At 43.3% G+C, this 27,081-nt stretch overlaps 1 protein-coding gene across 2 annotated transcripts in view; it reads right to left on the reverse strand.

The window, feature by feature from the left end:
- PIK3AP1 (phosphoinositide-3-kinase adaptor protein 1) overlaps positions 1-25,808 on the reverse strand; it is a 47,149-nt gene extending 21,341 nt beyond the window's left edge. For both annotated transcript variants that reach the window (XM_086752071.1, XM_086752070.1), the window contains exons 1-5: positions 25,692-25,808; positions 19,636-20,052; positions 3,282-3,430; positions 2,284-2,428; positions 567-709 (exon numbers count right to left, since the gene is read on the reverse strand). In XM_086752071.1, coding sequence (XP_086608197.1) covers positions 567-709; positions 2,284-2,428; positions 3,282-3,430; positions 19,636-20,052; positions 25,692-25,704 — 867 coding nt within the window. In that variant the 5' untranslated portion in view covers positions 25,705-25,808. The remainder of the gene's footprint in view (positions 1-566; positions 710-2,283; positions 2,429-3,281; positions 3,431-19,635; positions 20,053-25,691) is intronic.
- Between the last annotated feature and the right edge of the window lie 1,273 nt (positions 25,809-27,081).

The following is a 27,081-nucleotide window of genomic DNA, read 5'->3' on the forward strand; positions in this document are numbered from 1 at the left end:
GATCAGGGACATGAAAGCAGGCAGCAAAGACAACACATCTGGAGAACCTGCTTGTGCAAGCTTTACCCCTCTAATAGGGCTCAGGTACCCTAACTGAGGAGTGGCTTTAAAGAAATAAAGTACTAAGAATAAACAAAACATTTTATGTTACTCTACTTCATTAAGCTAGTATGAATCTTTGCTACCTTTTCACATCTTTTCCAAGAACCCTTAGAAACAAATTTCCAAACAATTAATTTCTTTATGGTATTTTCTGTTATATCAAGTTCTGTCATCCCAATCTTTTCAAGTCATCCAGGTCTAAATGTGAGTGTTGATTGACCACTTTTTTTTTTTTTTTCAGTTGCATAGTCTGAGTCACCTTAGCCAGCTATTTGCTCCAGAGACAGAAAAAGCACCCATGCTTTCGCTAAAAGGAGATGTTAAGGTTACGTGAAAATCCCTGAATAAGCTTGCATTTCTTCATTTCAGAAGAGCTACTTCATGGCAGGCAGTTTTGCTCATGTCCACTTGTCTAGCCTCTGAAAGAGCTGGTTTCCAAAGCAGCTGTTTGCTAGAGTCATTACCTGGCACATGAACTGTACCGGGTTGGCTGCATTAGCCAACAGACTGCTGATTTCCTCCATATCGGTATGATAGGTGACGCTTGTTTCTCCCACCATCAAGTCCCCTGAATATATCTGCAGAGGCACCGTCCCAGAGGTTAAATCTTTGAAAAGAAAGAGAAGAAATCACCGTTAAGAATGAAACAATGAGAATGAGTCTGCATCAGATACCTGAGGATAGCAGGAGTTTGGAGATACTGCCATCTGGACACAAAACTAGTTTCTGTTGTATTGAATTCATGAACAGTGATGAAAAAAAAGGGAGATGAAGTTGGTCTGAACACTAGGTAGATGAGTATCTTGGAACTACCTCCTCCACAGCTATGTCAATGCACATCACCTGTGACCTGCTAGGTCCTCTGCTAACAGTAGTCTGGACCACTAATGCTAGCAGTACATCACCTCAAACTAGAAAGCCTCACATTTCTACATCTCTAGCTTTCTCCGGAATAGTCTCTAAACTGCCATAAAATGAAAGCTGGGAAAGAGGGGAGAGAAACCAGAAAAGTCACTACAGATTTTGCAACCCCTTGCAACCTCACTAGTCTCTAAATGAAATCAAAGAATTCCAGCTTTGTAACTTTACCCATGCACAGGATTTATCTCCTACCTGCACCTTGGGAGCTTTCTTGATGTTTTTGTCCAGTGTGCATTCATAGGTCTGAACTTTCTCTTTGAAACACAAATATTTTGAATCCCACTTAAATTAATATTTCCCTGTATATATATATATGCTCAGCTGTTAACAACTCAGGAAATTATGAAATAGTTACAGTTATGTGTGAAAGGAATTAAAAATATATTTCTCTCTTACTGTTAGAAACTGCAGAGCTTACATAGTTGTACATTCCATCAATATGAAGGTCATGTATATAATTCATTATAATTCATAATTAAGTTAGTTTGCAGGTCCATGTTTAAAATACAAGTCTTGATTTTAGACAGAATAAGTTGAACATTTTTATGTGGGTTTGGTCACCTTCTTTAAATCAATCCACCTCACTGACTTTACCAGAGTTGCTATAATGACTATTAGTCTTTGTTCTCAGAACTGGCACAATGACTCTTCAAGAGGACAGATCAAAGTAGATTAAATAAAATCATGCTGGGAAATAACTACCAATCTGTAAGGGTCTGAAATCTTGCCCCTAAAGTTCAGTGAACCTAAAGTTTAGACAACCTACAGTTTTGTAAATGTAAATATCTAGAGTGACACAACATATCTAAATTAAAAGGCAAGCCAGGATAAACAGTTTCAGTTCTGCTCAGAGAGAGATCATCACACATGAAGCACATGCTGTTATAGTCATGCAATTATTTACTGGCACTTGCCTTCTCTTGGTGCCCTGCCAATGCTAATGTGGTGGTAGTTATAACACGCAGTTAAGTTCAAAGTGCTTTACAAGCTGCCATCTGCTCTCAGAACTCCCAGTAAGGTGTTTCCATACTGCAGCCCTGCTGCTGCTGAGGGCAAAACAGAGCCCCCAAGCAGCACTTTATCTCAGTTCCTCATCACAAAAATATCATAGATGAGAATGCAAGTTCAAGATTCCCTTGCCTCAAGTTTTCCTGCGTTGCAACCTTTACCCTTGTCCCTCTGGCACTTTTCAGGACAGGCAGGTTGAGATAGAAAGGAAACAACGGGGGCGGGGGGGTGGGGAATCTCATCCCAGCTTACTTGGAGCCTCCACGGAGATTGTGTATTCATTCTCCATCTCAGCCAGCACACGCACAGATGATGCATTTTCAGGAGAGAATTCAACTTCAGTTTGCAGTTTGCCATCAAGTTTACATTTCATGATAATATAAATAGTTGTCTGCACCTAAGAGAAAAGGCATTACAAAATGCAGATTCACAACATAAGAACATTTACTTTGTTAAGTCCCTTTTCTAAGGATTTTGTTGTCATTGTTACTAACACATAGATTATCACCTGTCATTTTCACAGTCCTGAATGGTGCTCAGGAGCATCTTCCAGCCATGGAGTAACTAAGCAGGTGGCTTCTGTTAAAGCTTGCACCAGTGTAGATACATGCATTAAACTGATAAAACTCCTGATTTATCAGCTAGTTTTACAAACTAATTAAAGCTAGATCTATAAAATGACTTAGTTTCAACTCTATCAGTCTCTTCCCTCAAGCAGCACAGCCCCGTTCTGAACAGAAACAAAGGAAAAAACTTAAGACTTTTCCCATCTGAGGGGATGATATACTAAGTAATGCTGTTTTTCAGACAGGAAGCCTTGATCACATTCAGGATATGCACCAGAATTGTCACATTAGACTGCATCCAGGCTGTGGAGTTAATTGGTTCATTACAATCACCTTACTCCACGTGTCACCCCTAAATCTCACCAGAATGGAAGATGGGAAGTTGGAAGTGTGAACCTGCCTCACAGCACATAAGACAAGCAGCTATCTTAATGAGACTATATGTCAGTAAGTGATGCTGCAGCCTAGACAACACTGGCCACTACATGATACCAAGCTATTTCTGGGCCTAGGGAACCCAGCTCATGAAACAGAGACACTAAGGACAGGTGGCTGAGAGGGAAGGTGACAGAAAAGGAATTAGGGACTAATTCCCAGGCCTGTGAAGTTGTCCATTACAGAACAGCACAATGGGTTGCACCAGCCCAGAGTAAGAACGTAGCCCAAGGAGCGGACATACAGTACCCCACACCGTATGCGATCAGGCTGCACCACCGGATGGTCCCCAGTGCTCTTGGATGGTCCATGTTCTTCACTCATGTCAAGTCTGTGGAAGTAAACTGGGTTCTTCTCGTCTTCTGTTTCTGTATCAGTCACAGAGTCACAGCCGGAGTCTAAAATAAAGCATAGCGTCCTGTTACATCACTCCCCTTTGCTGAAAATGCATATCATACACATCCATCCTGAGAAACAGAGAGTGAGATGATGGGGTGGAACTTGCTGTTCTTAAAGTAATGCTTAGAAAAGAGGATCTATTTGAAGAAAGGGAAACTACAGAGCTTCCTCTTTTTTTTCCCTTAAGAGGACTGCTGGGGAATATTCAGAAAGACACATGCTGGAGTAGCACTGAACATGCTTACGAAACAAACAACAATGCCACTCTCTGCTGAGATGGATAGTTCCTCCTCATGTTAGATAGGAAAATTAGTATGTCTATGTTCACTATAACAGTAACTGGCAACTGGACTAATCTGATTCCAGCTGCACTCCGAATACACTGTAGAATGGGCAACAGCCTTTAGTCTTCTTCTCCTAAAGTAAATGAAGAAAACCAACTTTCCTTTAATTTCAGTAGTATCTTTAGTTTTCTGGATCCTGCTTATATTGCTCACCCCAACTCCAAAGTTCATTATTGTGTCAACAAAATACAGCATGAGGCAGTAGTCTGAAGGGATCCTGTTCCTCAGGCAAGAACAATAAGCTCCTGTATCTATACAAGAGTGAAATTGAAGCATACCAGAGCCTTTGCATTGAAGAATAACAGTACTCTATCCAAACAGCCCCAAGAGTAAAGTAAACACAGGTAACCCTACAATCTGTATGTACAAAACAATGTTTTCATTCCTGTTTCACAGTAACGGCATGGATATTGATGGAAGAGCAAATAAATTGAATTAATATCATTGGCTGAAAAAAAAAAAAAAAAAAAAAAGAATTAAAATAGATTACAGGTCTCCTACTCCTGCCAGGAAATACTTTTCCCAACTAGAGAAAGGAAACAACAGATTATTTAGTATCTACTTAGTAGAGAGGACTTTCTTATCTAGTTTCTACCTCTTGATTCATGATTCACAGCTTTTTTCCCATCTCCCAAAACATGAGGTGAAAGTCACTGACTTTCCCTTGTCAGAAAATCAGCATGAATTCTTAAAACTCTATCTTCCATGGCTAAATTTTTCCAAACCTTGGAAAGCCGTAGAACAGTCAAGAATTTAAGACAACATTTTGGAAGCTGTTATTTACTACGTACTAGAAAACACATCTGTAAAGAGCAGTACAAATTATTTACTAGATAAAATCTCAGATTTAGACTGGCAGAGTTTTTACATTAGTAAGAAATGTTCTATTTAAAGTGCTCAGTCCTGATGAGAAAGACTTAAGTGACCAACTGCACATTCTAACCTGTGGCATCCATACAGTGAAGCTGTCAACAGTCCAGGTTTTACTCAGAATCCCCTAATCTCTGGATACATCAAGTTTCCACAAATCAAGAGAGTCAAAGTTATTAAAGCAGGCTTCTATTAGGAGTTCACGTCCTGCTAGTTTCAAACAGTGAAGCTAGAAGTCAGCCAGGAATGTAAATTTAGACAACTTTATTATTATTACCACCAAAGACTTAAACTTAGGATATTTGAAATTATTTGTCTCACATTTTTTAATATATATTTTCTACACATTTAAATAGGATTTTATGAACTATATGAATGCAACTTTGCTTTCAGGAGACAAGTTTTAAGCCACGATATTTTAGCAAATCATTCAGCTGAAATTTTAGTCACAAACACTGGTGCACATACGCTTAACTTCAAGTATGTGAATCACTCCACATGGCAAGTAAGCCTACTCACATGATTGCTACTTTAATGTTTGCTGTAGAAAGAGTAGAGCCAAAATTCTGCAGCTCTGTAAAGTTCAAGTAAGGTATCACCATCAACACTTCTTAAACCTAGAACAGTGCATCTAATTCAGCAAATAGATTTTAATACTACACCAACGTAAATCTGCCGATTTGACTAAGAAACTACTTTGACACAAGGCTGTGTACTGAAAGTGATCTTTTGGATTTTCAGACAGTGGTACCAAGCATTACAGAAAATGGACTGAAGTTTTAAATTCCTTAACTCAATATTTTAATTGATACTGTGCAAAGTATCAATTAAACCTGGCAAGGGTCAGGTTCTGGGAATCCTTCTCTTAGGGAAAGGTGCACTACTCCTACCTGGGAGTGCCAGGCTGCCCAGCTGCACAGGAAAAATGAAGCACTGGTCTCACATCCTCCCCTTACATGATAGGTGTTTGGCATATGCAGAGCAAGACACCATGTCTTTTGGGGAGGAGAAGAGTTAATTTACTAGAATAGTGTCTCTGTAATCTCTCTTGGTTATTTCCAGTATGACTAAATGAGAAAGACTAAGCTCACCACAGATAAGAGAGGGCCAATGATGAACAAATTATAGCAAAGCATTAATGTTCCTGCAACACAGCACAAGCTGACACTTGCCAGCATCCTGATACTAAGGGCATCATCCCCACCCCAATACGGAACCATTAGTGTGGTAGTTTGTACCTCACTTGCCCAGCATACAGTCCACTTCAGAGGAAAATGAAACCTAAAGCTGTGGATCTCAGCTACAACATCTACAGTAAGCAAGGATGAGAGAGGAGCAAGGAGAGAACAAGCACCCCAGTCTCCCCTCTTTACTGATGGTATTTGATACTAGAAACAAATTAGCAGATAATGAATAACTTGAGCTTTTAAGAAGTTCTGGCATTGCCTGATCCTGCCTTGCACTTCCACATTCTTGTAACAGAATTTACTGCCCAGAGGTCATATGTAAGAACAGAGCTGTTAGGTAATATGGGAAGAACCAAGCAATGTTAATCAGGAATTGGACTAACAGCTGATAGAACAAGCACTCGGAGTTTTGGGTATGACTTATTCATCTGTTTTTTCATTCAGAAAATTCTGAAATTGCAAATTAGCAACTTCCCACATAAGCAGTGAAGTGATGCTATGGTCATCTTGCAAGTTCCAGTCATGTGCTGCTGACTTGTGAACACGCAAGCACTGGAAGAGGAAACCATCTCAGTTACATTTGATAATATCCATGCTCTAAAGGGACATGTTAGATCAGGCTTTCCGCTCACTAAGATACTTGAGTAATTACAACTTATTTGCATATACAGATTCAGCAATTGTATCACTGTAATGATACCCAGGCTAGAGAGGCCATCACTGAGAAGATCAACAGACTCATTAGAAAGTTAAGTGAATACCTGAATTGAGCTTCTCCATGAGCAGCTGCTGTAGGTCAACAGCTCGTGGTTATAAACGGCTCTGCCTTGACTGGAGGACCTTTCTGTTCCCCTTGAAACAAAGGCTACCTCAGGCCACGCTTGACAGTCTGTGAAATACTTGTGAGAATAGCAGCAAGGGGAGGAGATGCAGTCCAAGAAACCCAACCACATTTCCCCTTGAAGAACATGCACCCCTTCAGGAAGTATCAACAGCTGAGCTATAGAGAGCAGCCCCATGCCAGCCCCTCTTTGCCTGCCCTGCCAGGCTCCCCACACAACTGCCCTGCAGAAACTCACTCCTGGGAAAAGCCCAGGGAAAATGTAGGCACGGCCACGTGCTTCATAAGACATTTAGCAGCTTTAGAAACTAATATGAAGAGGCCAGTTGTTTTGATCTGTTGCTGCACAGCACACACAGTTCGCTCCATCATCCACTTCCTTCTGGCTAAGCTGGCAGGCTATCAGCATGGAGCTGACAGCTGTGGTTTCTCAGAAGATAGCACTTAAACTACAGGACACGTGAACGCTCAGAAGGAGTCAGCAGCCTGTCCAGACCACTCTGTCATCCAGATATTAATGCAAACGGCACGACTGAGGAACAGCTTATCCCTAAAAGTTCTGCATGCATCACTGGCATCTGTGCTCCGTCCATTGACCAGCTCACCAGCCGAAACAGACAACTAGCTTTCACAAGGCCTTGGACTTTCACCTCAGTATACTCAAAGCAAGAGGAAAGGCCCTCAGAGAGAGCTCCTGCTATCACTTGAAGCTTGCAACTGGCCAGCCTCCTTTTCCAAGTGCGAACAAGGATATTAAGTCTCCCAGAGCAACTTCAGCTGCATTTACGAGAAGCAGGCAGACTACTGACAAAGTAGTCAGGGAAAGTTATCTTTCATCATGCTAACATCAGAGCCCCGGCTTTACCAAGCAGATACACACTGTGAAATATCTTGTGATAATCCCTCAAAAACCAGGTTACACTGTAGCAACATTTCTCCTTTCAACAGAGTGGAGAGAAGCCTGCACAAAACCAACAGGTGAGAAGAAAAACCACAAAAAAAGACTTTGTAAAACTGTCCATACAGAACAAATAAAGTACGGGACATCTCCCTCTTCTCTCCAAACCCCTCACCCCAAACAGCTCATCTACAAGAGCAGCACCTAAAAACAGATTATCAGTTCTACAAAGAAAGCGGTCACATTTCATTTGTCCTGTTAAGTTGGAAGTTACAGTAAACTAGTTTTCATCCTCCATCGATGAAACAAGCTGCATTGTACTATGCCAAGCTTTGCTTGAGCCACTGTGTGCACACATACTTGTGCATCTCTTAGGGAAGCCGCATCCTTAAGAAGAACACAAGTGGGTTATTAAGAGACCTGTTGACAGGGTCAGTGTTTCAGCAAATTGTAAGAAGCCAGCAAGTACAGTTTTTACCTTTGTAACCTACTAAGACAATATATATCCTTAATACTTAAAAACATATATTACTCCATAGTTCCTCTATAAAGCACATCTCATCCAAACTTCAATAAATTAGTTTCCTTTGTTATATTTTAGAACTACAGAAATGTAACTGAAAGGAGAAAAATGTCTTTGCAGTGGACTGCAAGAGGCTTTTGTGATCTTAATGAAAATTTAACCCAATTAATGAATCTGTTCACTTTCCTTGCTTCAGAGTTCCCAAATGCTGCTTCCAAGTTAGTTTTTAATTTCATCTTTGAAATGAAAAGGATTTGGAAAAAGCTGAGGCATCAAAAGTTGTTTACAATGCCAAGGGCAACTCCACATCACTCCTGTAAACACTGTGAGGAAGGGATGAGAAAGTGGCCAATAAATACCATACTTGAGTTGTAGGAACAGGAAACTCAGCACATAGTTCTGAGAACAGTGAGGTTAAGAAAGGAAAGTCTGAAAAGCCACAAGAGTGGAGAGGACATAGAAGTGAACGCAAGAGAAAAATATGAAAAAATACCAGATACTAGAAAAAAGTGGTAAAATAAAAGCCTCAAGTAGACGAGAAATTGGCAGAGAACAGGATCAAAGGTACGTTCTGCAGGAATATTCCAGTCTAGGAACAAATGTCACCAGTAACTTCCAGCTGGCTGCTTGGGCTGGGCTCAGTTTTTAATTATTCCTGGCGCTCATTATCAATATCAGATGAACATGGGACTGAGCAGGCAAAGTCAGCTGAGAAGCAACTGTGATCAGACTGATGCATATAACCATCACACCTCACATGACATTTCCTGAGTGTCGTAATTCAGCCCTGATCAGGACCAGACTACGCAGTCTGTCTCTCGCTCCCCCCACCCTCCAAGAGAATAGGAGGAGATGATATAAGAAAAAACAGCTCAAGGTTTGAGATAAGGACGGGGAGAAATCCTTAAAGTTACCGTCACGGGCAAAACAGACTCGACTTGGGGAAAACTATTCATTTATTTCTAAAATTAGCAGGAGAATGAGACAGGGAACAAGATAACCTCCCCCCACCCCTCCCTCTTCCCGGGCTTAACATTATCTCTACTACCTTCCCCTCCCGAGCGGCACGGGGGGGGGAAAAGGGAATGGGGGTCGCGGTCAGTTCATCACGCATTATTTTACGCCGCTGTATCATCGTCGGGGGAAGAACTCCTCGCATTCCTCCTCTGCTCCAGCGTGGGGTCCCTCCCACGGGCCACAGTCCTTCGTGAAACTGCTCCGGCGTGGGTCATCTCTTCCACGGGGTGCAGTCCCTCTAGAACAGCTGTCCCAGCAGGCCCTCCACGGGCCACAGCCTCCTTCAGGCCTCCACCTGCTCTGGCGTGGGGTCCTCCACGGTCTGCAGGTGGATCTCTGCCCCTCCGTGGACCTCCATGGGCTGCAGGGGGACAACCCGCTCCACCATGGTCGTCACCACGAGTTGCAGAGGAATCTTGGCCAGGAGCCATATTACTCCTCCCCCTCCTTCTTCACTGACCTTGGCGTCTGCAGCCGTTCCTCACAACAGGCTGGCAGACGCCTCTCAGGATCCTTTTTACATCTTATTCACTTCTCATCTCCTCTCCACTTCTTGCAGCCGGGCCAGGCCAAGTTGGGCCCAGTCGGCTGCCCGGCGGGAGGCCAGAGGGTGAGGCCTGCAAGGCCCATGAGGCTCGCGCCTCCCCCTCTCTGCCCCCCGCTCAGCTGCTTCACATCTTCTCCTCCTCTTTTTCCTGTTTTCCCCTACTTAAATACGTTATCGCAGAGGCGTTATCACGGGACATTCTGCTACCAATTGGCTCGGCCTTGGCCAGCAGCAGGTCCGCCCTAGGCCCGGCCGAGTCCACTGAACAAAGGGGAGCGACTTCTAGCAGTTTCCTACAGAAGCTACCACCTTAGGCCCCCCCTCACTAACAAAACCAGAACACTGAGGTACAGAAGCACTGGTAGAAATCTCAGATGGGAAGTCCTTCCTGCATTAGCAATGATGGAAATGGGAACTGGATTAATATCACATTGGAATTCTCGCCATGGATCCAGTGCCACATGGGTAACAGCTTGGAAACAGGCTACCACACACCATCTGCCCCAACAGTGCTCCTCAGCCTCCTCTGTCTTGACTGCAGATGGCTACTGGATGCGCACTTATAGTTCAGTTTGAGATCACTGGTCAGCAGCCCCCTCTTCCTCAGTAGCTCAGGAAGGTACACTCTTGGTCTGTAATGCTGCAGGTTACATGAAGACACAACCCACAAAGATTTAAGCACAGGGAAGTTTCACAGAAGCTCAGCAATTTCCTCAGGATGATAAGACAACACTCAGTAATCCTATCACAGATTAAAGGGGAAATTACAATTTGTGACCTCCTGCAAAACTCTTTCAAACTTAACAGCTCTTTTCATTCACCAGAAGCCCTGAGCTGAGCAGGACCTTTACTGTAAAGCATCTGAGATGAAAGTGACTCTTACAGCTGCAAAATGCAAGGCATCAGGGAAAACACACAGTCTGAATCCAGCACAGGCTTCCCTCCAACCCCAGTAATAGACAAGACATTCCTCAAATACAGATCCCTCAAAATAATTATTCTGAGATTGTACCAAATTCTGCTCTTAGAGACCTCATCAGATGATTGCACAGTCCTGGAGAAGAAATGTCTTCTTCCATTACCTAATAAAGCACATGACTACCTGCCCCCAGAGTGCTGTTACTTGTCCAGAAAAGACTTTATTTCAGCTCAAATGCACACCTCACTCCAGAGGGCTACCCTGGCTTAGTCAGTCTGCTGAGCTGAAAAAAAAAAAAAAAAAAAAAAAACACACAAACAAAAAAAAAACCAACAAAAACAACAACAAAAAAAAACCCCTGCATTCATCTGGAAGCAGCTGTTCACAACAGAGAGAATTGTAGCAGTTTAAAATACAAATGCACCCATCACAGCCCTCCTTCCCCTTCCTGTTTCCCCTTCTTGTCTTTATTTTCACCAGAGGCTATGGCCTGCGCAGCAGAACCAGTGGAAAAGACCACATGTTTGGCTGCGTCAGTGAGACACAGGACCAGGGTATTTGCTCCAGCAGCTGACAACGGGGGTGTAAGCTAAGCTGCCAGTCTCTGAACTTCAGGATGAGGAGGAACATTTACACATTTCACTTATAGCTACCGTAAAGACAGTAGCTGCCAGCTCAGGGGTGAAATGCAAATTCCCCCTTATAACACAGAGATAACATAGTTTATCTGACCATGTCTAGAGCATGCTACAAATACAAACTGTATTTAGCTTGTAATTCTTTCACTAAGGTTCAAGCAAACATGTACCACACTATTCCTGCCTCAAGCTAAAAGCATGCCTAGCTATTATGGTTCAGAAACTGCAAGCCAACTCATTATATAATTGTTTGAGCTCTCAGCTAGCCTGAGGGTCTCACAGGCCTTTTTGTGACAGGATTAAGTGTATAAACCTAAAGAACTAGCTGGGGTGCATGAGAACAAGACAGAGATGGGAAAGAGCTTCCAAGGAGGATGCAGAGTTCTGGCCACTCAGACAACAGACACTGTGTAGATGACCAAAATCTCAAGAAAGAGGGGCTGGAATAGTTCACTTCAACCACCTGTGCCAGGAGGAGACAACACAAACTGAAAAAGTACATGCATAGCTGATGATTTTTGAGAGTGTTGAGAATCACACTACGTCAGTCACTGATTCAAGTCTTCCCAAGCAACCACACACAAGAAACATGAACATCCAGCTTGCTGATTAATTATCTCTCCTCTTGTAGTATCTCCCTCCTTCAACTTAAGTGCAATGCATAACACTTGCATGACAGAAAAGACTATCCACATAAAAGTCCACAAAGTTGGAATTCCATCTAAGAGAGCTGGATAGCTGCTTTGGAAACATCCCACCAGGAGATCACTGTTTGACTGAAGGTGTGGTTGTACAAATGGCTTCAGTAGATCTAAAGCCTCATTACTACTGAAAGGCAGTTCCGTCCTCCCTCTCCTTCAAAGTCTCTCCTGCAATACCACCCTTGTAGTTCAGTGCCACACCAGATCATCCAGCCAGATGAAAGGTGGAAAATGAGGCAGATCACTCTCTTTTGCAGTGGTCCATGCTAAGGTCAGCCTATGCCACTGATGAAACTTCCCCCTGGGAAACTCAAGATCTACTGTTATTCTCAAATCACCTTTAAAAAAAAGCCAACTGAAAGTTTTCTGTGCTAATAATGATCAGCCATAAAAATCCTACAAAATGCAATCCTAGAAGCAAAACAAGTTCAAGTGCACAACAAAGGTCTTTGAAACAACCCAAAGTCTGCCTCACGTATCTCTTCAGACCTGCTCTGTAAAGCATCTTTGGTTTGACCACACACTTCTGCAAAGATTGTGCCAAAATTACTTCAGTTGTTGCAAACTCAGAAGCAGCCACCAGTGATGGCCACTGGGCTCTTATTTTAAGCAGGTGTTCTAAAGCCTTCCAGTTCACACTGGCAGATACAAGGCTTAGTCACTACCTTGAAGCAACCTGTGGGGAGATTATCAGAACTATAAGCTACAGAGAAATATGATTAGTATTTGCACTGTGCATGAAGTCTGTTATAGACTGACACTTCCTAACCACACCAGTTTATGTACTTTACTAGTTCCAGGCTATCATTTCATTGTCTCTGTCTAGAAAGCTAGTATGCACCTATGCTAGCACTGCTTGAATCTCATATGCCATGAAAGATGACCTGTGAAGTGTCGGTTTTACTGTGCATAAACTGGGACTTTATGAAGCACCTTGACAACAAACAATGCACCCATCCTGCAGCTGGGAAGACTACTTCAACTGCTTGATCCCATTTGCTACAGATGGATAAGAACATTCATGCATTTCTCAGTATCATTTGGGGGCTTATTTAAGGTTTCTCTGATTGCTTTAACCACCTCTCTGAAGTCTCTGCATTGCCCGCATCAGTCATTTACAACCATACCAGCATCTGCAAGGAAGGGCATGCTACCAGTATGTTCTCTCAACCTTAACTCCTGTGCAAGAGCATCACAGTTTCCTCTCCTTGACAAGCAGTGAGAACCAGCCAGGCTGCAGAGCTCCCATGTAATGAAGCAGACTGCCATTGCACCCAGAGGGCTGACTAATACCTCACCTGTTCCTCTTCAAAGAGCAGAGTTAAAGAAGCGTATCTTTTATTTCAACACAACATAACAGGAAAAAAAATACAGTTTTAAGAACTCAATTTATTTTGCCCCTTCAAAGGAGGTGGGGGCGGGGGAAGGAGCAAGGGAGGGAGGAAGGACTGCAATACAGCAGATAATCATGTTACCTCATGTCTTCAAGACCACTCCAATAAGCTGGCAGAAATAAAAGCTGAATGAAATTCTCTGAGATAGAGCTACTCACAACATATTCCTCCACAGAGCACTCAGAGACAGATGTAAACACCAAACAGTCCCCAGCTTTGCACTTCTCCATCCCTTTAGGTTTGTACATTGATTTCTGTCCCTTCCTACCTCCAGTTTGCTTCCTTTACCATACTTCTGATTTCCAAACAGACTCTGAAGATGCAAGCAGAGATCACAAACTTGACAGAGGCATCCACATCCAAACTGCAGTTTCTAGAATCTCCCAAGGGTCAAAAATGGATCTTGCAGAGAATGGCAATTGCATGCAGGGGACTGGAAACTCTTTAGAAACATTGTAAGGACATGGAACTACAGTATAAGGGCTTGGAGAGATCAGCTGGTGAGTAAAATACAATGCCAGGATCTCATCTAGTATCTATAGACAAGTAAAAAGATTCCAGCAGGGCTAGAGGAACATAACAGTAAGTTAGAGCTGCATGAACTGGGGTCTGCTCACAAGTTGAGCCTCAGAGATACAGTATTGGCTCTCTAGCAATGTAACAGGTCCCAAAGCACTGTTTTCTGTAAGGCCAAAGATTAAGGAGGCAGTTTCATAGAGGCATTGATCTGACATAGCTTCACGATCCTTCTCTAAGATAACAACCAGGAATGCCAAGTTAACTCACAGAACTCTTTTTGGGTTGCTTTATTTCCAGGTTGTATCCTTTAAGGGGGTGGCACAACTTTTCCATAAAGTATTTAGCCATGTCATGCCTCTTCCTAGCTGGATTACTTTCTGCATCCAGCGTTCCTCTATGGCCGTGCTTTATGAAATTTAACAAGCAGCATAGAGAAGAGCTGCTACAGCATTCAGGTCTTGTTCTGCCTTCACATGCAACACCAAACTCCAAAGGCACTGGAAATCACACTACAGCCCTCCCTCTTCTAGGAATATGCTCCCATATAGGACAGAATGGACCAGTGCGGAGGGAGGTTGTAGTTCCCAGTTGATAGCATGCCCTTCACTACTACCTCACCTGCAAGTCTCAGTGTTTGGCTGACAGAGTACTCCCGACTGAAGTGCTACCTGACAGAAACAAAGCACAACAGATACTGTAGCTGCTACCGTCAGAGGAATAATTAACAATGCCGCTCTACAGTACAAAGCACCTGCACCTCAATGAATTGTTGTAGTAGGCACCTGAGATAAGATCACCACTGTCCTATGCTAAAGTGTGCAGCTCTTTCACTGTCTGGTGGTTTTTGTGGTTTCTAGTGAAAAGTTGTCCTTAAAAGTATTCAATGTGAGTTAATGTATTTTTAAGGAGGGGAAAGAAAGGAAAGAGTGTTCAAGTTTATCCACAAAAGCCACAGACTGTTCTTCTAGGTTATGGTATTTGCTTTCTCATTCCTTAGGACATCTCAAGTATACGGGTATCACATCAGATAACACTGGATTTCACTGTGCTTGTATCCTGAAATAGTTACACGGTAAAGCAGAAGGTCTAAAGTGCATCAAGGCCTAACATGGAGCTTGTCTGAGCAATCAAATGAACAAACTCTCACACCCTTCCACAGAAAGACTATTGGCCAATGAGCTACTCCAGGAAAACTCACCCTTCAGCAGAAATCTTGAGATACATAACAAATAGGAATTTATGTATCATCACTAAGCAGAACTTTCATCATTAACCCTCAAAGTAACAGGAGAGCAGCTCCTGTCAAACGTAAAAAATCACTGTGAGTTTATGGCTGTAGCATTAAACAGCAGTGATGAGCGAAAGTTAGCAATCAAATAATTAAAGAAGTGTCAGGCTGAAGGGAATCTCCAGTGTACTACCAATTCATCCCCCTGCATTGAGACACACTTCAGAACACCTTATACATCCGTCTAACCTGACCTCAAACTCCGAATAGCCTATTCCAAGGTTACTTTATCTTTACAGCTTGAGTCCAGCACAGGACCACAAAGACGATTAAGGGACCACACCATCTTTCTTATGCGGAGAGGCTGCAAGAAGTGGATTCTCCAGCCTGTAGAAAAAAAAGAATCAAGGAGATCTTATCAATATTAACCTGATCAGAGGGAATAAAAAAAAGGGGAACCAGACTCTTCTCCATATTGCCCGCTGACAGGACAAGAGGCCATGGGCATAAAATGAAACACATGAAATTCCATCTGAACACAAGAAAACACTTTGTTACTCTGAGAGTGGTCAAACACTGAAACAAGTAGCTTAGAGAGGTTGTGAAGTCTCCACCTGCAGAGACATTCAAAACCTGACTGGATATGGTCTTGGACCACCTGCTTTATCTGACCATGCTTGAGCAGAGAGGTTGGACTGGATGACCTCAAGAGGTCCCTTCCAACCCGAATGATTTTGTGATATGCTCTCAAGTTTCATTCATAGTTTCAGCAGTGTAACAGAAGAAAGCCAGGAAGGTAATTAAATTCCTTGACACATACAGGAGGGAGAATGATAACACCTTATGCACTTTCTGTCATGCCGTTTCCCTTCCAACAAAAGCTCACTGCTTTGATCTCTGGCATCTCTCACTGAGCCCCTCACTAGGTGGAGTAACATTCCAGCTCTCCCATATCTACAGAGCTCCAGCAAAATTCTCATTTTCCTTCTAACTGCCCACTGTCCTCCATACTCACGAGATCCTTCGTTATACCCACTTCTGACCTTCCTATTTTGCAAGAAGTTTGCTGGTACTGATCTTTCTCGTCCATTTCATTGCATGGGAGCTCTGCTCAGCCAAGGCTGCACTTGTGCTTCAGCAGCACAGTTCACAGGCACTGTTACATTCAGTTATCACCTTAGCAATCTCAGGCAGATGTTAACTTCCCTGGGTTTTTCCCTGCAAGAGTTTGCTTGGGTACAGAAAGTTCAAAGCCACTGATTAATTAGTAAATGCTTTGGAAACAAACTTTTAAAGCAGGAAATGTGAAATTTTTCAAGACAACATAGGTAGTGGCTGGAATAAACCAGAGAAGTTGAAATGTGCATCATACAAAACAGAAGTCAACTGAGCTTTGAGAACACAGGAGGAAGAGAAAGGTCACTGCCTCCAACTGAGTGGCACAGATTCCCAGCTGCCAATGAACACAGCACAGCATGGTGTGGTATCGTAAGCCAGACAAGCGGGCTTAAGTAGCAGGCTGGTAGAGACTATGCCCTGCTGGACCTGAGCTGGCTTGTACAGTGCCATCCTCAACATTTCCATGTCCTTAGCACAGCTATTGCACAGCCTGAAAATCTTCTCCACAGATAAAGGAGTGCCTGCAAACAGAAATCTTCATGCCCTCTGTAACTTCCCAGGATTGAGAAACTATAGAAGTAAAAATGCCCCAGCTACAAGAGCAAGAGTCAGTGTCAGCATACAGTTCTCAACAAGGCTAGATAAGTGCTTCCTCATTTCTGAATTCGTACTAAACTAATGAAAATTAAAATAGCTTTCAGCGTGTGATGTCTGGGGGTGGCATATTCCATGATGCACTAAACAAACCACAGCCTAACAGCTGCACTACAGGCAACAGCATTGCCTCAGCAGGGCCAGTGTGCAGGCTCTGGAGATGTATTTGCCTCTACTGTGTCCTGTGTCATATGCTCCACTAGCTCAGGATTCAGCTATTGGGAAGCTGAAGCTCAGTCATTTTTGCACAAGGCTTAGCTTTTCAATGTGTGCTGACACTGCTGTTAGAAGTACCAGTGAATGAATGTGTGTGGAGAGTACTACTTCTCAGAGGAAGACATCCAGACAAATAATTTCAAATATGGTCATAAACTTTCTCTGCTCAGTGCTGTATGAATTGAGGACTGCCTTACTCAGGAAAAGTTCACAGTTTCCTATACAGTACAGACTTAACTGACACCTTCTAAGAGCTCCTGACTTCAAAGTCTTCACCCAAAATCCTAGCAATGAAGTCCTGGGAGCAGAGCACAGGCCATGTTTCTCTAAGGGAGTGGTCTGCTGTCACAAACTCTCATACTTTAAGGCACTCATGTTGGCGTTGGCTGCAACCAAACTATAAGGCAGATGCTATTTTTTTATTACCAACCAAGAAGAAAGTTTTCACGGTTTCACCCAAAAAAAGGGAACTATGCACACCTGGGGTTGTCTTCTTTTCAGAGGAAGTATCAGAACATTTACATTTGAGGCCATTCACAAAAGCTGGTCTGTAGAATCACATGATGGAAAAGGTCACCTAGCAATTTTTTTCCGATACAGAGGCAGGATCTGATACAGGAAGACAGCCAGGTTAGCTTAATACAATTCATTGACTGCATCCAACACCAAAGAGAGTGAAGGCTGCTCTTTAGTTGACAAGACTCTGCATTCAGCACAGCACTGCCAAGACATATGCTTTCCCTGCATAAAAATCAGATTTTGGGTGCTTACCTTTGATAAACACAGCTTCTCTCTACAGAGAGGAGCACTTGATCCAGAGTGGTTTCTAGCTGATCTGTTCCCACACTCGTCCCCTTCCCTTCACCCCAAATTCTCTTTGACTTTTAATGCACCCAAAAGAAGCCAGACAGGTGAAAGCCTCTGACTAGTAGGGGTCCACTTGGCTACGTGAAACCTCCAACTACAGCCAGCCCATCTAATGAAGGACAGAGACACTTGCACTTCCTGCTTCCAAGGAACTTGCGGGTGCAGGCCAGGAAACAGGAGTCTTTCTTCTGCCCCATATTGTGCTTTGTGCACTCAGAACGCAGCAAGACAGAAGAAACCGGTGAGAGCTGGCTCTGGGAAGAGATTTCAGGATCCACATCCCTTTGTACTCTCACACACTCTTGAGCTACACTAGAACTTACTCCTTCTCTGGCCTAAAATGACTTTGACAGTCCTTGGACCTGCTAAGTAAAACCATTAGCACTAGTAACCTACGCAGATCTTTAAATCTCCCTAACTTTAAATAGCATATTTAAAATCAATAAAATATTGGTGCCATGCTCTAGACCCAAGTTTGGAGGAAAATAGCAACTGAACTTTTACTTTTGACAGAAGTTGTCAGGAAAGCTAATTTAATCTCTGGTCAGTTTTATTTTCCAGAGTACAAAAGTTCAGCCAGACTACTTTAGCCCTAGGTTATCCATTGGGAAACCAAGAGGTTTTTAGGGGTGTTTGAAAAGGAGATGCAAACTTGAGTTCATGGAAGTTTTAAAAAGGTACTAGGAAACATAGCACAATCCCTAAGTCAATCTTTTTTCAGGGGGACTGTTTCAGCCAAGACCATGGCTTTCAAAATTAATTTTTACTGTGATAAATTTGGCATCATGATTATTGCCATTCTTATCCTGGCATAAAGTACATGTATGCACACAACACCAGGCAGACTATAAGAATACACTGCCTTATTTATGCCACTAAATATGGATAAATCTTAATCCAAGATGCAACCACAGGACTCTAGTTCTGCGAAGCCTGACAAAGAACACTACAGCCTTAAGGATGGCAATGTCATAAAAACATCCCGACCAGCATGACTCCTCAGAGCTCTCCACCTTCATTTCAACACAAACTATAAGAAAGCAGTACCATACACTCCTTTGGAGGTTAACTAAGTTCAGACTCAATTAAAACTCAGTACATTGGGCTCCTGTAGTCTCCAGCTGTTAATACTTCTGTGCTAGTAAGTCCTCTGTGCTTGTTATGAGGTGATCACTTTCAGACCAGTTGGGTTACTTTAAGGCCGTCAGTGCAATTCTCCAATTAATCTCTGCCATTCTACCATAGGTAACAAGCTGATCTGTTGCCAGTATGGTTATATCTCCGACTTTGGGCCCAGTCCTAGAGAACATACTAGAAAATGTTATTTTGGTTCTGGTATGACAGAAATGTAAGTCTGAAGGAAAATACAATTTTCCACCAATTGGGGTCAATAAACTGCACAGCACAATATCTGCAGGCAGAACTTTAAAGATGCTCCGTTTTTATTTTTTGATTTGCATTCAAAACCAGGCACCCAAGATAATCTGCAAATTCAGAAGTTCTCTGAGTCACTGGTAATCTCTCTTGAATCAGGGACCAACTGACCAGGCATAAAAAAATTGCCTTGCAGAACTTCTTAGTTTACAAAGGTTGTGCAAATTGCTTTAGTTTTCTATTTCAGTAAAACATGTTACCAGTGCTAAAATAAAAATAAAACAATGTCACCTATCTCCCTCCTCCAATCTCTGACCAGGAAATGCAACTTCAAGGCTGATACCTTACCTTCTGAAATAGCCTTCTTGACAGCTGCAAGGTAAGCATCAGGCTCATCATCATTTGTGAGTTCTTGCCACTGAGACCAGTCCTTGAAAAAGGTCAAATAGTCATCACAGTCCGTAACACCACAGAACAGCTTGACTACTTTGTATGGGGGCCACAAAGCTTCCTGAAGGCTCTGCAGGACGGGAGGGAGATAAAAACTCTGCACCAGCTCAGCAGATAACAAAAGGACAATGCTCCGACTTCTGTTGAACAGGTCCAGTTCCTGGTGGGAGATGGCAGACTTGCCTTCCAGCTTGTAGCTCAGGATCCGATGCTTTCGAACGTGCCGAGTAAAGAGGAAGAGGTTTTGGAGGTATTGACACCATTCAGTGGCGTCGCTTGCATACACAATCAGCACATCATAACCTCCAGGGGTTCCTGTACAGGTGCAAGATGATCACAGGGAGGAGGATTAAATGCAAAGCAAGAACTGACCCACAGCTTTGCAGCAAAAAATCCACAGGGCTCCCCCTACAATTCATATTAGAAGCTCCAAAGCACTTCAAAAGAACAGCAGATACATCCAAAGTGAGGTGTTCACAGCCACAGAGCAATTCTAATGGTGACTGAACTGCTACTTGCATTTACACTACTAAAATTTAAGTAGTTTTTTCATTCTCAAAAACACTCCTATGAAGAAGGGGATTTCCTGTGTAGTTTCAAGTAAAACAGACCACATGTGGTGATTTACAGATTTAAAGCATGTTGATTGGAAAAAAAACTCACAAAAACTCAACCTTCAAAACGAACTAGCTTGAGAAGGAGACTTCACCTTTGCGTGTGAAGTGAAACCATTTTAGGCAGCTGTAGTGCCTCTGCAACACAACTGCAGACCATTACATGCTCAAGAGCAGTATACACTAAACATAGCACACATAAAATAAGGAAGGCCTTTATTTAAATTAGGTCCCATAATGCTTACAGGAAGTCACTATGGCTTCCATCGTGTTAGACATTTGCTCTCATAGCAGCAGAAAGCAAACTGCCCACAAAGTACGCGTGCAACTGAAGGGTACACCAGACCCTGTGCTTGCAGCACAGCCATTCTGTCACTCAGGCTTCAGACACTTCACAAGCCTGTGTTAGAGTCCTTCCCCCAGAACTGTCATATAAAGGTTTCCCAACCATTTTGGCATGACAAATCCTCTCTTCAGAGGGAAAGAACTAATATGATAGTGGTGGCCATAACACAGCCCAAAATACGCTCACCAAAATTGACTTATTCCATAGTTCTCTAGAGACAGGTCCCACCTACACACTCCTGCATTTCTGCACTCTGGAATGAAAGCACTTTTTAAACTGTTCCCAGCTTGCTAAGAAGATCACATACAGATTGAACCAGTATGACATGATGCAGTGCTCTCCCATTAATTGCAAGAAAACTTTTAAGTCTAAATTTAATTTTCTCATTTGAGAAATTATGGCTCTGGTCCTATGGTAAATTTCAGTGCTGAGAATTTCAAATCTTATTAGCAAATTGTTGTCTTCTAATTCCAGTTTGATTCTTTAAAAACAAGTGTCAGCACTTCCAACCCATCTCCATCCAGAAGCAAGGAAACAAATGCAGATTTTTCTAACTAAAGTAGAAGGCAATACTTAAAATCTGGCATGCCGAAAAGAGCATCTGCAGAGAGTGAATTTACCAGAATCGAAGATGATAGTTTTGCAGCCACCTTACTAACATTCAACCAAAATTTAATAGCCTCCAAAGACTCCATTCTGCCACCTTCCCCAGAATCGTCTTTAAGGAATAAAGGCTACAGTACTCCAGCTGTAAGCCACACAATTACCACCTTTAAACTGTAGTTGAGCAGAAGTGGTACAGTTGAGATGTAAAGCGTGGAAATGTGCTCCATGCTCAACCAATAGTGTTATGATTACCTGCATAAACGGGAAGTCTCTACCAGTGAAAGGATGATGTCGTAGCTACGAAGAACACAGACGCTGTAGTTCAGCAGTATTGACTGATCAATGTTTCTGCACGTTTCTGTGTGAATACAGCTCCTGAACCCCAAATGGAGGCTTATAGGAGACAGCATTCTCAATGGAGGGGATCCAACAAACTCATAAAGCTGACAAACAGACCCAAAGTTTTGAGACCTTTAAGCTAAGAGTGCAGCATTGCTGTGAAAAAAAAAGATGACTTTCACACCAATGAGAACACCACTATCACCAAAATATGGCTTCTGGCTGAACACCACCTGACACAGACTACAGAATCACATGAGTAGAAACAGGAAGACCAACCAGAATTCAGGAGATCAGTTGTTTTATCCTAAAAAGGGAGGAGTACCAGAGACTTCTGCTTCTAGTCTCACGTGTTGATTACCTGCAGTAGAGCGGGAAAGGGCAGCACAACTGTCTGCCGAGAATGGAGCCCATGCACTGTCGCAAAGCCGGCTGAGACCGACCTTGTCAGAAGGAGAGATGACGCAGCGACTCCGAGGTGTGCCAGGGCTCCTAAAGTCCTACCCTGGTGCTCTCTGGGAGGAGTCTTACCGCTGGACTCTGGAGAAAGCGGCAGCGGCCTCCAGGGTACTTTAGCGTCTGTAAAATGGAACACCTAATCCTACCATGCATTTTTAAGAAGAGCACAGCTTCCACAACTAAACCTGTTAGCAAACAGCCCCTTCTCCAGTCCTTCAGTGAAAGGAAGCAGCTGTGCTTAGAGAGCACAAAGGGTGAGGGAGTCACTGAGGGAGTCACTGACTTTAAACATGCATTGCACCGTAGGAGTGCTAAGTATATGAGAAGCTCCAATACATAGGCAAAAGACACAAACTTGGCAGGCTCTGCAAGTTCCCTGCCAGCACTTATACCCCCAGAGACATCACCCAGAGCAGCATAGCCTCTGTGCTTAGTCAGAAGAAATGTTCCCTAGCCTTTAGTAAAGGTATTCATTCCCTAGGTAGCACTTGCTGTACTAGCACATCATGCCTCTTAACAGAGCTGTGCCAGCTCTCCTCATGCCCTCTTACCTCTACTCCTACAGGCTTTTACACTTCTAGAATAAACTCATGAACAATGCTTTTAAAAGGAGAAGTGAGAAATTAAATTACTGACTCCACTTTTAGAGCCAAGGAAACTCTCTATGTTCACAAGCAAAAATACTGGAAGTGGGTCTTGAAGAGCTAAATAAGCTTAAGTTAGCAAAACCAAAATCTAGAAACAGTTTCAATTGCAACATCTCCTTTTAAAAGAAGGAAGACACAGAACTCACTTTCCTAGATCAAGCTATTATTTATCTAACCAAATATTTCCCTTTGCAGCACCAACTACTGTCTAGTCCTCAGGGAAAAGTGTAATAAATGGAGAATACAGAATGTTTCAGGGAGATTTTCCCACAACTCTTCACACATCAGTTGAAAAAAAAAAAAAAAAAAAAATCAAAAAACCAAAACAAAAACACCTCACAGAGCACACTTCAAAGCACAATGTAAACTGTGCCTATTGTACACACACAAGAAAGTCCCTAGGTGAACACCAAGCATTTTATTTCTTTAAACCCTGACCTTAGATGGATGCTTTGACAATGTATTTGACAGACTGGTTTTGGATAAACAAATATAAGGAAGCCTTCAGTTCAAGTAAGAAAGATATGAACAGCATATGAAATAGCAAGATGAAGCTATGAAGACTTGTGCCAGCCAACTATTTCAAAAATCTTTCATGCTCTCAAGTGTAATCTAGTTTAAATTTTAACAACAGCTTATTTCTGCTTTCCTAAACTTAAGGTATAAAAGTGACTTTTGCTTCTGTTTACAAAATGTCAGCGATATTAAAAACATTGCAGGACATATTTAACTATTTATTTCATAGAAAAACATCCAGGTGTGGTTCCCTTGCAGTTTGCGATGATAAAACAACCTCTGGACTCCTTTCCAGCTGTAACTGCCTTTTCAGTGCTCAGTTACACACTCCATTATACAGCAATGATAAAAGACTGATGAGATTACAAACAAGTACTGTAGAAATGTCTAAGACCTGTAATTGAGGTGGAAGGCCAACAGACTAAATAGCACAGAGACAGAACAGGATACAAAGCTTTCACTAGATTATAAACCGCACACAGAATGAAAGGAAAAGCAGCAACTCGGTCAAAATCACAGAAGGTCCATGGCAAGAGAATAAAAGTATCCTATAGTGACAGATTGTCATGCCTTCATAGTCATAGGATCTTTAAGATTGGAAAAGACCTTGAAGATCATCAAGTCCAACCATCAACCTAACACCACCACGCCCACTAAACCATGTCCTGAAGTGCTACGTCTACACGTTCTTTGAACAGCCCATTCCGGTGCCTGATGACTCTTTCTGTAAAGAAGCGTTTCCTAATATCCAATAAAGCAATTTCAGGACCTCTAATAATTTACAGCTTTTCTGTGTCACCTTCACATCCCTTTCCTAAGTAGACTATGACTTCTCATTGTCCACAGACCAGGTAAAAAACTGACAGACAGAATCTTTACTCCAACACAAATGATCATATGCAGTGAAAAGTAAATCTATTTTCATCTGCTAGATCAAGTCCACTTCAAATTCTGACTAAATGAAAAAGTGCTACGTAGGCTGTTGCCAGTTTGCATTGGGGTTCATGTGTTTGGAGGATGCCCGAATATGGGAGTCCAAAATACCAATCCTTGACAGAAGGGGATGCACTTCCTATGAAAGACAATTGCCTGTGATATAAATGAAATCCAATGCAAGGTGTCTTAATAATAAAATTCTTAAGAGAGAGCTGTTAGAAACTGCTAGTAGGACATTAACAGAAGTCCTTCCATAGTTCAGTGTCTGAAAGTGTGTGTATTTAAGTGATCTATGAGGAAATGAATGCATTCTTTGCCTAGCTGGAATGCATAACAAAGTAATAGTGATCACATGCAATAACTATTAACATCCTAGTGAAAGACCTCTCACTTTGACTGGGATAGAAAAATCTTTGCTTTAAATAAAGTGCTGCAAACAAGCAAGAGGAAACAGCAGAATCAAAGTAGATTAAAGTTTTGCAAACCCAACTTGTGATAGGAACAGGAGATTTGCATTATGATATGTGAACCTAAAGTTGTTCTACTTTTAAGAGTCTCTGTGAAATCACCTTCTGTTTATAAGGAGAAAAGTAGTTTTGCCCACAAGTCTCCTGAGGCCTCTGTTTAGCTTATTTTTACACCACAAGGAGATACGCGTCAGTGAAACACTAACGTTACTTCACACCCTGAGAATGGCACATTTCTCCTTTTTTAGATAAAACACGTACAGTTCCCTGCAGGGAGGGGAACTTGCAAACTGGGCACTAGCAAGACTTACACAATATAGGCTAAACCCCTCTCCCCCTGGAGTTCGCAGCTCTATTCTAACTAGTTTTACCTGCATATGTCACCTAAAACATTTTCATTGATGGCAGCCTAGCTCTGTGATCCTGTGCCACTGTGGGAAGGGGCACTAAACCATACCTCAAAAAGGAAGCATGCAAACTTGGGGAGATAAAGCAGTATTTAGGAAGAACTTACTTCTCTACAAAACATCACAGAAAAACATTTAGATGGTGAAGGCTAAGCAGGGACAGACTCCTCTACGGAATACCCCAACAGAGCTAGCTGAGCTGCCAACCCGCAGCGCACTCAAGACACAGGAGAGCTCTGCCAGCCCTTGCCCTGAGCACAAGCCAAGCGAAGCAAGACGAGGTAGAAAACGCAGCAACCTGGCTGCGAACAAAGGAGCCGCCGGGGGTCCCTAAACTCGAGAAGGGGACCGTCCTTCCCCTTGCCCCGTCGCGGAGCGGCGCCGGGGGCGAGCAGAGCCCCGCAGCGGCACCGCCCGGCAGGCGGCAGCGGGCAGGGAACCGCAGGCAGCGCGCCGCGCTCCGCTGCCTCCCCGCTTACCGCCGCCAAGCCGCTTACCGCCGCCAAGCCGCGGGGCAGCTGGCCCGCAGGGCCAGGCGGCCACGGAGGGCACTGCCCCGCCGCCCGCAGCCGGCCCCCGCCCCGCGGCGCAGCCGGCGGGCGAAACTCCGCACCTACCGGGGCCTGCCATGGTCCGCAGCTGGCGGGCAAGCGGCGGCTCCCCTTCCCTCACATCGCCGGCGGCGGGGCGCGTCCCTCCCGCGGCCACTTCCTCGGCCCCGGCCGGGTGCTCCGTCCCGCCGCCCGGCCCCGCCTCCCGCCCCGCCGGGGCGGGAGGGCGGCCCGCGACGCCCCCGCAGAGCCGGGCACAGAGCGGCTCCTGTCCGGCCCTGCCAGACGCTGCTTTCGGTTCCGCTCAGGCACACGGCGGGATTCTCCTGCCGCTGGAGGGAAATGCCCTTTTCCACCGGGCCCCAATCGTATATTCCACAGGTGGCCGAGGAAACAGCGCTGCAGTGAGGTCATGTGCTACGGTGATACAGAAACTACTCCCTGTACTTAGTCACAAGAAACTTGGACAGCAACGGCTATGGAAAAGAACAAGCGAGAGCAAATCTGAACTTGGGCTTTGACTTCTGTCTCCTATGAACAAGGAGTTTTATTTTTTCTTGGGCAAAATCCAAGTTGTTCCAAATAAAGAATGAAGCAACTCGATATTCTGTGTCTTCCTTCAGAAGAAGCAGTGTCTTCCTCATGACCATGCTCAGGTTTGAGTACAGAGAAAACACGCAGCAGAAGGACACTGTTGGAGTTCAGAGAGTAGAACTCAAAGCAACAGACTCAGCCTAATAATTTCAGACTATTCCCTTGCAGGCTCAAAAACCCACTTGCACTGATTTCCATTAAACATTTATTTGCTGAGAACCAGTTAAGTCTTTCATTGATGCACTTCAGTAAAGCAAAAGCAGATCCCTTACAGCCTGATTTCCCAATCAAGACAGTCACTCCCAAGCAGTCAGAGAACATTCTGTGTGCAGCTCGCTTAATGTCACAAACACTCACACTAGAACACAGCTGGTTACAAACTGTAAGGAACCAACTGTTTCCCACTATTCTACTCTATCTTAGAATTCAGTCAAACTCTCCTATTACCTCCAAATCTTTCTTCACCCGAAACCTACTGCAAGATTACGAACTGTGTACAACCCATCTTCCAAAAACAGTGTTTGCTCCCACAATAAGAAAATACTAGGATAAGAAGCACTTCCTAATGATACAGCCTTATGAGAAACTCCATGTATGCAGACAAGAAACCAGCATTTTCCCCTCTGAATCCTCCCCCCCAAAAAATATACAATAGAATAAAGAACTATCTGGACACTGGAGATGTGTGCAAATACAGAATCTACTTGGAATCTATGTCAGGAACAAGGAATTACTAGTTGGAAACTAGAGTCTCTAGCCAAATTCTGTGACAACAGAATACTCACATATTAAGAACTAGTAAAACGGATGGATAACCATGTATAGCCTTTAGAAGGATTTATAAGGTATCCTTTATAAGGAT

Source organism: Chlamydotis macqueenii, chromosome 7, assembly GCF_036417535.1.
Source record: "Chlamydotis macqueenii isolate bChlMac1 chromosome 7, bChlMac1.mat, whole genome shotgun sequence".
In the NCBI taxonomy this organism is placed as follows: Eukaryota; Metazoa; Chordata; class Aves; order Otidiformes; family Otididae; genus Chlamydotis; species Chlamydotis macqueenii.